Raw genomic sequence first — 12,449 nt, forward strand, 5'->3', positions numbered from 1 at the left:
TAGGCACTTAATAAGCAGCTGTTGAAACTGAATGGATCTATGTGGTCATTCTACAGGGACCTAAAAATGCTGACCCAACTGTCTAAAGTCAATGATGGAGTTTTTAAAGAACCATAAGCCAATGCTCTCTCTTTAAGCAGTGCTATTCAAAGGGTAGTCTGTAGACTCTTGCTGGTCTGCAGCAAGATAAACACAAAAAGGAAATGAATAAAAATTATTAAAAAAAAAAACAAAGGAAAGAATAAAGAATGAAAAAGGAGGAAAAAAAATAGGGAAAAACCAAAATAGGGATGCCTGGGTGGCTCAGTGGTTGAGCGTCTGCCTTCAGCCCAGGGTGTGATCCTGGAGCCCCGGGATCCAGTCCCACATCGGGCTCCCTGCATGGAGCCTGCTTCTCCCTCTGCCTGTGTCTCTGCTTCTCTCTGTGTTCTCATGAATAAGTAATAAATAGAATCTTTTTTAAAAAAATCTAAACAAACACAGAAGTGCAAAAGTGAGAATTTTTGCAAACTTCTATAGCAATAGGATATCGCTGCAACTTTTATTGTATTTTGCAAAAAATATTTTTTAAAAAATATTTTATTTATTCATGAGAGACACAGAGAGAGAGAGGCAGAGACACAGGCAGAGGGAGAAGCAGGCTCCATGCAGGGAGCCTGACATGGGGCTCCATTCCAGGTCTCCAGGATCACATCCCAGGCCAAAGGCACTGCTAAACCGCTGAGCCACCCTGGCTGCCCGTACTTTGCAAAAAATATTGATCTGCATTAGATTGAAAATTAAAATTAAACATACCCAACAGACCCAATTAAACAGACCCAACTTGGTCTTTCACTCCAGACACTTGAGAAGCACGGCCCTAGATCACTACTCTGTTTTCAGAATTCATCTGATAGATAAATTCAAATGAACCAACTTTTTAGTCCTAATATAGAGTTAAACAAGGACATTTCAGGTTAGTAAGTTAATTTTCCTTAGTTTTCCCATTATCTCCATCCAGTTAAGAATAGAAATAGTTTTAGCAGCTCAAAGCCAATACAAGAAATTCCACCCACTGGAAATTGGCATTATTGAAATAGATTCCAAAATATAAATATTCCTCATTCATATGTGAAACAATATATACACTGAATAAAAGAACTAACAAGATAAAATGTAGATGTCCTATGAAGATAAACTCTAAATTTCAGACCTTATTGTTCTCTATACTAATAGAATCTTAACTAACAAATGTGAGACAAATAAGACTCCCAATTACCTTAAACAAAAGAGTGAATGAGAAACAATGTAATTACAATAATCGAAAGACACTAAAACCAACTTTGGATTTCAATATTTAAGCAAGCCATCACTCCATTCAGGAAACAGAGACAGTTCCAAATATTGCTTACACCATGGACAACGGTTCTTTTAAAAAAAGGTCAGAGGTTAAGATGTCACAGGCTCACATAAAATTTAGCAAAGAAACAAAAACGCCATATATAATAAACTTATGTGGAGAATTTGAATTAATCAAACAGTTCATTATATGCTAACACAATTAATATATAACCAAAAAGGGACTGAATATGATTTTAATTGGCAGAGGACTAATAAAATGTACTTCAAATCTTAAATGAACATCAACTTTTTTTAGAAAATATATATATATAGACACCTGGGTGGCTCAGTGATTGAGCGTCTGCCTTTGGCTCAGGGCAAAACACATCTGGGGTCCTGAGATTGAGTCCCACATCAGGCTCCTGACAGGGAGCCTGCTTCTCCCTCTGCCTATGTCTCTGCTTCTCTCTCTCTCTCTCTCATGAATAAATAAACAAAATCTTTTTAAAAAAATAAATAAATAAAAACAAAAGTCATGGAAATTTGGATATTTAGGTATTATCCTATAGATCAAAGTTTGGAAAACTAAGGCCTAAAGATTTGGCCTGTGACTGGTTTTATATTGCAAATATATTTAAAACTTATGCAAATTCTAGGTTGTAAGCAGGGGTAGGGAGAAATGATAAATATTAAGTGAATGAGAACAAATTAAAATACTTCAGGCAATTTTGCCTGCTAGTCCCCTCAAAGACCATTTGGCTAGAGAGTATGAGAAAAGTCAGTGTGCCACTCCTTCTGCCTATCTCAGTTCCCATGAGCCTCTCTGGCCTTGAGCATATCCCTACACTGATCTGTGTTTAACTGGGCATGTTTTTGTAAGGGGCCTAAACACAAGCCATTTATTTTACCTAGTTTTTAACTAAACACTAATCTACTCCAAAGTTGGAGGAAATCTAGTGGTGGGTTGTTTTTTTTGTTTTGTTTTGTTTTTTTTTAAGATTTTATTTATTTATTTATGAGAGACACAGTGAGAGAGAGAGGCAGAGACACAGGCAGAGGGAGAAGCAGGCTCCATGCAGGGAGCCCGATGTGGGACTCAATCCCAGGACTCCAGGATAACGCCCTGGGCCAAAGGCAGGCACTAAATCGCTGAGCCACCCAGGGATCCCCAAAACTAGTGGTGTTAAACTTGCTGAAAGAGAGTATGTAGGTCTCTAACATAACATGCTTTTAGGAAGGGATTTTCAAGGTAAGTTTAAATGCAATTTTTATCTTATAGGCTGACTATTGCACCAAAACCCCTCCTAAAATACAACTCCACTGCTGTACTGTATACTTTCCTGTAACAATTATATACCTTTTGTGATATTAAAAAAATAGAAAATAAATGTTTCTGTTTATGTAGTACGCATTATAAAACATCTTGACACATACCTGCTTACCAGTGAAACCCTGGCAAATAACCTTCGTATTTTTATCAACATAGAGATGTTTCCGGGAAGCTATATAGGAACAATGCCGAATTCCATTCTGTTGCACTGAAAAATAAAGAAAGTATGACATGTTATAATTTCTCCAAATTTTGGACCATGAATTGAACTTAGTGACAGAAAAAATCCTCGAATACAGGGCAATCTTGTGATCAAGACAACTTCAAATGAGACATGAGGACTACAGAAATAGACAAAAAAAGACACCATTCTACCCTCCAGAATTCCCTCTTTACTGAGAACAACAATCTTGCAGCTTTTTCGAAATGTCTAAAGAAAAGCTTCTGTTTATAATTTTCATTCCTCAGAAAGAAAACTGGGGTTGAAAGACAAATGGCTCAAATTAAATCCAAGGATGGGAAACTAGGTATCACCTGTACCAACAATATTTGCTAAATAGCCACATACTTTGTCATTTTACTCGACTTTTTTTTAAGTTTATTTTTTTTAGTAATCTCTATACCCAATGTGGGACTCAAACTCACAACCCCAAGATCAAGAGTCACATGCTGTTCTGACTGAGCCAGGCAGGCACCCCTAACCCAACCTGTTTAAGTTCAACATCTGTAAGTAATAGGTGAGCTAAGAGTTACACTATGTTAGAAGAACTTGTAAGAACTACTCTGCAACTCATTCCTCAAAATGATATTAAATGTTAACATTGAATATTAACATTAAATCTTTGGTTGGTGGGCAGCCCGGGTGGTTTAGCAGTTTAGCGCCGCCTTCAACCCAGGGCATGATCCTGGAGACCCGGGATTGAGTCCCACATCGGGCTCCCTGCATGAAAAGCCTGCTTTGCCCTCTGCTTGTGTCTCTGCCCACCACCCCCGTGTGTGTCCCTCATAAATAAATACAATCTTAAAAAAAAATCTTTGGTTGGAGATAAAGTTCATCTAATATATAATCAAAAGTTGCTTAATTTGGTACCCTCTGATGTAAGACACCAAACCTTACATATAGAGGCAACAGGGAAAATAAAATGAATAAGTAGATAAAGGAAAGACATGTAAAAAATATCTAAATTATTTTCAGCAACCTACCTCAATGAAAACTGAGAAATCTATGTAGTTACTCATACTAGCTCACCTTTATTTCAAAAGTCAGTAGAAAGTAGGGCACAGATGAATTAAAATTGTGAGCTACCTTCTGTCTACTTTCAAACCTTCATTTCAGCCCCAACCTGCTGTCTCTTTGGCCCATTCTTGGCCCTTCCAAAGTGTCAGGACTTCCTCCTACCACTGAGGTAGCCCATAAAAGCTAGCTCAAGAAAAGAACATCTCGTCACACACTTGTCCAGGGTCCACTCATCCTTTCTGTCTTGAATCTCTGCCTCATGCCCTCCTAAATCCTCACACCTTAGGTTCCATCATTGATTTCTATCTGGCCCTTTGGGCATCTCTCAAGTTGTCTTCAACTCCCGTGCTGACCTCAACTTCTAACAACTCTGAATTTTGGAATCTCCTGTACCTCTAGGGAAGAGACAGGCTGAGATTTCACCCTTATCAATGGGACAAAGGGTGTTCTGTGTGCACAAAGATCTGCTGCATAACAGACAGCTGCATTCTTGGACTAGGTTATGCTGAAGAGGGGCCATAATGGGACACTGAGGGTCAAGTCCTGCCACAGTGGGCACAGCTAAGCACCTGCACCAGGGACAGCAGATACTATAAAGGGAATTTGCAGCCTCAGGGCCCACCCTAGCCAGTGCTGTCACTTACGGCCCATTCTTGCCCATGGCTCCCAGTTCTCCCAGCGGAGACTCACAACCACTATACCTGTGGAAGTATTCCTGCTGCTATTTCTGACAGAATCTGCTCCACCAGTCTTTCGCATTCCCTGAATCTTCAATACATGGTCCATCTCTCAGGAGTTCTCAGACAGGATACTTTACAAGAACCAATTATAAGATTAGGATACCTGGAGCCCACACTTGCTAAAAGGAAATATTGCTTTTTGAAGGTCAAGTTGGACCTCCACAAGGATTCTTAAACTCACTTTTAAGAAAGGAGAAATCAGACAGTTCACCTCTCCTTCCACAGGGGCAGGAGTAGCCCTGTTACCCTGAAAAAAGATAGGTCTACCTATGTCCATAAAGCATGGCTCAATAGAGGAATAACTAAGGTCACTCTCTTCTCTTAGTCCTTCAACTCCAGACCTCCTAGATCAACCCTCTGGAGCTCAGGACTTCACAACCCAAGATCTCTGGTGTCCATAAAAACTGCATCAGAAGGTGTGATGACTAGCAATTTACCTTCCACCTTCTTAGCCCTTTGATACTGTTCAGCCTGCAAGGTGACCCTGACATTCTAAACCTCAGGGGAAATCAATCTAGGGAGACTTGCCATGTATATGTGTGGGCATGTGTGCATGTGATCTCCCATCTACCGTATGAGCCCAGGCTCATACAAACTTAGCTGCGGTAAGCTAGAATTAATAAACTATCATCATCACATTTCAGCCAAACTCAAAATCTACATTCAAACATAAGAAATTCCTGATCATATTTGGTCCTGACAAGAAACCTATGTGATACCAGACCAGATATCACTAGTACTGAAATGAGAGGATGCTAGAATAATCAAGCACATATCCCAGTTGCTGGAGTTGTCATCATTCATTTATTCAAAACATTGGGGAATACTTAACACCAAGCCACAATGCCAAGTATCAAGGATAAAGTATTGGAAACGAGAGCCTCAGCCCTCAAGGAACTCACAGTCTACCTGACCTGACATTAAACAGGCACAGTATGAAAAGTACTGTGGTAAGAATAGGCCTTGGACATTCGGGGAAGATAAACTCTCCTGATCCAAGTAAGTCTGTATATGTTAGGAAGTGGGGAGGGTTTGGCAGCTAGGGGGTCAGAGAGGGTAGGGTTAAGGAATGGATTCCTTACTGGGGTTATGTCCAAACTGAGCCCTGGACTTCAAGCAGTTCACTTCTAAAATCTCTGATAATGGACCTCCAACCTCCTAAAGAAGTAAGTAGGGTTATCTGGTACCTGGCGGTGGCTATAATCTCTCCGCAACTAAAAATTGTCTTCACCTCTGCCCTAGTCCCAGCCCATGCAACCCAACTTGGCCCCAGATCATCCAAACTAACATCTCTACCAATATGGTAAAGATCAACAAGTCACAGGAGGTGCTAGATAAGGAACCATTGATTATATTTTTTTTGAAATACTGCTCTAGGACATATAAGTCAACTGAATGAGAAATGTTGACAATGAAAATAGCCTCTGGAGCCGCCTGGGTGGCACAGTCAGTTAAGCATCTGTCTACAGCTCAGGTCACGGTCCTGAGGTTCTGGGGTCGAGCCCCGCCTCAGGCTCCCTGCTCAAGAGCAATCTGCTTCTCCATCTACCTCTGACCCTTGCCCCTCCTGTGTGTGTGTGATGGTAGTCTGTAACCACCACAAATACTCTTTTAATCCCAAAAGCTCACCCCACACCAGATGAATTTGCCCTATTCCTAGCCCTTACACCAACCGCACTCTCCCAGCTACCATAGCTGTGAGGAGGACCTAACTACACAGGATGGCTTACACTGTAATTCTCCTGACCTTAATTTCTGCCTCTTCTACAGCTTTAGGATGGAAATAATGCAAAACATGCTTATATTCTAAGCCAAACTCACCAAATTTTAAGTGACTTGCATCATTTTTCTCATTCCTCCCTACTTTATAATATCCAAGGTCCAGCATCACAGGGTGGAGGCTCCCCATGAAAGCAGCCTTTCCTCAACCCCACCCCTGTACCTCTTCACCTTCCCTCCCACAATCCCACCACTCTTTTTCGTGTGGGCTAGTAGAGTGAAAATTACTAGCTGCTATAAACATTAAATCTGTCAGACCAGCTCTTCGCATTTTCTTTTCCTACTTGATTTCCTCTCCACTTGAACCACATGCCTTAAGTAATGAAAAATAGCCTCTTCCACTTCTGCTGAAAAATGCAAAGTGGTTTTATAGTACAAATTTTCGATTATCTGTCCACTGCTAAAAGCTGCTCAATCACATTTTTTTTTAAAGATTTTATTTATTTATTCATGGGACACACAAAGAGAGAGAGAGAGAGAGAGAGAGGCAGAGATACAGGCAGAGGGAGAAGCAGGCTCCATGCAGGGAGCCTGACGTGGGACTCGATCCTGGGTCTCCAGGATCAGGCCCTGGGCTGAAGGCGGCACTAAACTGCTGAGCCACCGGGCTGCCCCTATATTTTGGTTTTAAATACAAACTTGACTCTATGATAAAACTACCACGTAACTAGAGTAAGTTATTCTGTAAAGTCAAAAATACAGGAAGGCATACATTAGTGGTCAAACCATCTTGCAAATAACTCTCAGATTTCAGAGTCAATGTACTCAACACCCTGAGAATTTCACTGGCATTAATTCATGTAAGTTCACATTTAAGTAAAACATTGCACAGTGAGGAATCCTTAAATCTTCACATGACATTCATGACTTGTGAATATAATGGGGGAATTCAGGGGATCTGAGATTAAGAAGAATGGAACCTGCAAACACTCCCGTGTGGTATATAATTCTTATGCCACACACTGTATGTGGATGAGTGCACACACTTTATTACTTTGTTTACTGCATTATTTCTAAGAAAAATTACTTAAGGTTAAATTTAATTCAAATACTCTAGAATTTCTAACTGTAAATTCCATAGCTATAAGACCTACGTCTTGTACACCATGGTGTCTCCCATATGGCACAGTGCCTTATGGAGTCAGGGTACAAGAAATGCTTCACTGAATTTCAGGGCAAGAGACATGGTCTAAAAAACACACACTTATATCAAGCTAAATGTCATAAGTTCCATCCCTGTTTATCCCACTTAGGAGAAAAACCTACATCAATTTTTGTACATGCACAGATCATAGGTTTCCCTAAAATTCTTACAGAGATTGATCAGAAGTCCAGGCCTAAATGCTACTAGCAGTCCTCAAGGCTCTTATCTTAATCTAGTACAAATTCCATACTAACTTTAAAAAACAAACAAAAATAAAATCCAGAAGCAGTAATGTAACACAAAAATGGGCTGTTTCACAACAGGAGAAAAGAGAGAGCTTAGAGAAAACATACCATAGGCAGACGTAGGGCAGTGACAGATCAGAGTGTTTTTGTGACATATAAGAGACAAGGAATTAACTTGGGCAACATAAGCACCAACAAGGCAGAGACCAAAGACTAACAGAAAAACTGATAAAGGCCCTGAGCAAGAAACAAAACTACAAACAAATGGCAGACAAATGGCAAATCAACAGATGATGAGCTATCTAACTTAACTAATGTTAAGAAAATGAACATTTTAAATTAAATATTAGGGCAACAGGAAGGCCTGAGGTTGGACACCAGGAAGAATTTCCAGTCATGAAGGCTGTAGCTGCCACATCTCGGGTCACCTCCAGGGAAGGGTGGTGTTGCCTTCTCTCAGGTTCTTAGAAATCAGCTGGCCTAACCTTGGGACTGTATCCCAGGAGCAACTGAGAACTACTCTGAGGAATCAGACAGGCGGGGGCTTGAATTTATGCTCTGCGGCTCACCAGCCATTGACAGATCTTTAGATCTGCCTTAACCTCAATCTTCCCATCTGTAAATGGAATAGCTGCCCACAAGGATTCTGTGGTGTTGGTAAGAGGTGATGCCTGTAAATTGGGTAGCAAAGTAGCTGATAAGCTCCCAAAATTGGGTTCAAACCCTATATGAACACAAAGGTAAACCATTTCCTTAAAAAAGAGAACACATAATTCATATTTTAAAATAAGTTCAACGTTGGGGTGCCTGGGTAGCTTAGTCAGTTAAGTGTCCGATTCTTGATTTCCACTCAGGTCATGATCTCAGGGTTGTGAGATGGAGCCCCACATCCAGCTCCATGTTGGGTGTGGATCCTGCTTAAAATTCTCTCTCCCTCTCCCTTTACCCCTCCTGTCCATCTCTCTTTCTCTGTCTAAAAAAAAAAAAAAGAAAAAAAAATGTTTAAAGTCCAACAAGAAATGTTTTGTATATGTCCTCATCCATATCCCATGTTTATCTATATACTATCCCATATCTACATATAATATGTAGTATATACACATAGACTTGTACATTTTTACCATATGAAACATTTTTACAGGTGCAGCCTCACTGTAAAAAAAAAAAAAAATGGGATAGTAACACTATGTACCTCATAGGCAATATGAGAATGAAAGGAGTTCCTAATATACAGAGCACATAGAACAATGCCTAGGGTACAGAAAGGGCTATCTCACTATTAGCTATCTATTATCATTATGATTACCAAAGCAGAATGAGAAGCAGGAGCAAAAATGATGGACTCAAGTCCTACTCAAATGAAGCATTCTACCCCATAAGACAGCTAAATATTAAACAAAAAAACCACAAAACTACAAAGTTGCAAACTGTAACAAAGGCTACAAAGGAAAGGGGCAGAGTAACGTAAGAGATACATGCCTTCAAGAAGGATGATAAATTTGTGTCAGTTAGCTGCATGCTGAGTCCTCTTGCCCAAAGAGAGCAACCACATCACTTATGAGATGGCTGTGAGATGACTGACTTGAGGTACGGCCAGAAAGCATCCACCCAGCTGGGACTCAAACCATAGCCTCATATCACCAGGACCATGGTTCGAACCAATAATCTGAGACTGTTCATGAAAATACTCCTCTTCAACAAAAAAAAAAAAAAAAAAAAAAAAAATACTCCTCTTCCAATTCATCTCACAAACTGTGTTCTTGTTTATCCATGAATGCACTCATGAATTTAATAAATGGCTATTTATTAATTATGTATGTTATATATACCTAATATATATAGGCAATAGAGCAGAGTAACTCAGCAGCCACTTACTCCCAAACCCCGAACAACCTACTATTCAAATGCAAAATTACATATTCATTTAATATTTACTTACAAATGAAACTCAGCTGGCAAAAATCCATTATTTCCTCAAATCTAAAATACGATTGAAGTACTAATAAGTGCTAGTAAGAAAGAAAAAAATGCCACCAATTTGTTGTACCTACCATCAATTATAAGACCCATTCCAATTCTAGAAATCTTACAGTGAAAAAAAAAAAGTGGGTCTATAGCAACAACATTCCTGTCCTTTGGTAAAATGAGATTATTCTCCTGTATTTACAGAAATTATATGGACATTCCCCAATTGTTTCTATAGAAGAATGACTTTGAGGGGAGAAAATCAAATTGTTTTCTCATGGCTACACTGATACATTTAGATCAAGACCTTTCTGTATCTCTGAAATAGAGATTTGGTTCTTAGATGCAATAGCAAAAGATACTGGTACCAGAAACACCACTGCTGAGGGTTCTCTTTTCCCAACTACACTTCTAAATGCCTGATTCCAAAAGTGTCCTATACAACTTGGCAAATGCACAGAAAAGGCAAGTGGCACCTTTGAGCAGGGTAGTCATCTAAATGAAACAAGGCAGCCAAAAATGAAAAAAAAAAAAAAAAAAGAATGAAAATGAAAGGAAGAAACAAAGAACAGAGCTTCAAAAAAGGAGGCTTACAGTGTCACACAGCATGTAACAGTAGAAAGAAAACCTGAGTTCTAATACCCATTCTGATCCTGGCCAGGAAACTTTCTGGGTTTATTTCCTCATTTGCCAAACAGATATGAGACTAGCTGGATTGTAAAGTTTGCTTCCTGGCATTAAAACACCAAAATTCAGAAGCTCAAAAATGCTGGCTCTTGTTCCCTACTTTTTATACGAGACCTAACTAATAGGAATTTCTGGCTTATGTTTTAAATGACTTTACATAGCTTTATATTTCTTGAAAAACTTTACTATCTCAACTTCAAATGTGCTTATAAAATCCTTAAACTTTCTCATGGAAGAAATCTTCCTTATTTTTCATTTCATTTTCTCTCCCTACATCAACCGGATTCTTCCCCTTTTTTCATAAAACTATAAAACTGGTTTTGTTTTTTTGGGTTTGGGGCTCAAAAATTTCTAAACATTCCAACAAGGAGCTCAGGAAGACATTTACAAGTGCTTTGGTTTTTTTTTCTCCCAACTCAAATGAATATTGCAACACTTGTGACCTTTAGCACATGTACCATCAACTGAAACTTAAGAAAACAGAGGAAACAAAATTCCCTAGCGTCTCCAGTTCTATTACTAACCTCAGAGCCTAAGTAGTTTGTGACCACCCTTTAAAAAAAGTTTGTGGGGGTAATACTGTTGTGGCTTTTTCTAGTGGGAATGGAAATGGGCTTAAACGTGTGGCATGAGAAAGAGAAGATCTGGGGGATTTAGAGGTTTTTCTGCATTAAACATTAGTCTGTAACCTCTCTAACCCAGGAGAGAACTTGGTTTTAGATCTCAGACTTCACAGATCCTTAATAACAGATTAATCACATGACTAGGATAAATGAAGACCATTCCACCAAGAAGAGAAAGCTAAACTAGATGACCCTTTAAAGACTCTGGTCCTGAGACTCTCAGAAAAAAGAACATCCAGTTCTGTGAGAAAAGGATTGCTAAACATTACTAAGGGCAGATTAAAGATCCTGATTCTTTAGATGCTTCCCTAGACTCTCCTCCTACTAAGACAGACCTATCTCAGGCTATGGTTTTTCAGAAACTCAAACGAGCAAGACCCCAGGTGAGAATGATATGGCTATAACTAATCCCTTTTTCCCTTCTGCCTACGACACCTTCAACTGTCCTTCAAATTTTACAATAAGAATCTCCAGGGCAGCCTGGGTGGCTCAGCAGTTTATGCTGGATCCTGGAGACCTGGGATGGAGTCCCACGTCGGGCTCCCTGCATGGAGCCTGCTTCTCCCTCGGCCTGTGTCTCTGCCTCTCTGTCTCTGTCTCTCATGAATAAATAAATAAAATCTTAAAAAAAAAAAACTCCAGAAAACTTGACCAAAGTAACCCAAATTTTTCCTACTTGCCAGTTATCCAGCCAGATGTTTGTCATCATGAGGTCTGGTAATTAAGTGTAGCTATTGAGTGCACACCTATCCTTGCACATTTCTGGAATGATCTTCTCAAGAAATGAATTAAGTCTTGTGCCAAAATTTAGGACAAACAGAATTACGAGTAAAGTGTAAGAAAAGAGAAAAGAAGAAAACTAACTTTAGTTGAGTGTATAATACATCCCAGGTGCCTTATATACGCTGTTTCAATTATTCTGTATAGTGAACTCAGATTATCCTGTACTTTTGATCATTTCTAGGATGCACATTTTTTCACGTCTTCAAAGCTCTTTAATCTGGATGCAACTAACAACTAATGGCGTGTCACGATTTTAATTAGCCATCATTTTCTACTGTCAGTAGTACACAAAATAATGGTGCACGTTACAAGGGACAGCGTCTCCGATTCATTAAAATATTATTTTCATGGAATTGGAAACAGAAATTGAGGAACGGATTAAGAAAAGCGCCCGGGGGTTACTACACAGACTTTAAGGGTCAAGCAAGCCACACTTCAAACGTGATGTGATTGATTCCAAAGTCTCTGCCTAACACAGGAGACTTTGAACATTACAAGAATTTTCAACAGTCAGCGATACTCGAAGACTCGCAACCTTAGGGATTAAGTTTTCAGGAACTGAAATGTTCACACCACCTGGTGGAGACACTGCAAAT

General features: G+C 39.5%; 1 protein-coding gene across 1 annotated transcript in view; it reads right to left on the bottom strand.

The window, feature by feature from the left end:
• Positions 1-12,449, bottom strand: part of SUCLG1 (succinate-CoA ligase GDP/ADP-forming subunit alpha) — a 31,142-nt gene that overhangs the window by 17,979 nt on the left and 714 nt on the right. The window contains exon 2 of the mRNA XM_077843085.1: positions 2,755-2,858. Coding sequence (XP_077699211.1) covers positions 2,755-2,858 — 104 coding nt within the window. The remainder of the gene's footprint in view (positions 1-2,754; positions 2,859-12,449) is intronic.

The sequence above is a fragment of the Canis aureus genome, chromosome 12 (assembly GCF_053574225.1).
Source record: "Canis aureus isolate CA01 chromosome 12, VMU_Caureus_v.1.0, whole genome shotgun sequence".
Taxonomy (NCBI): Eukaryota; Metazoa; Chordata; class Mammalia; order Carnivora; family Canidae; genus Canis; species Canis aureus.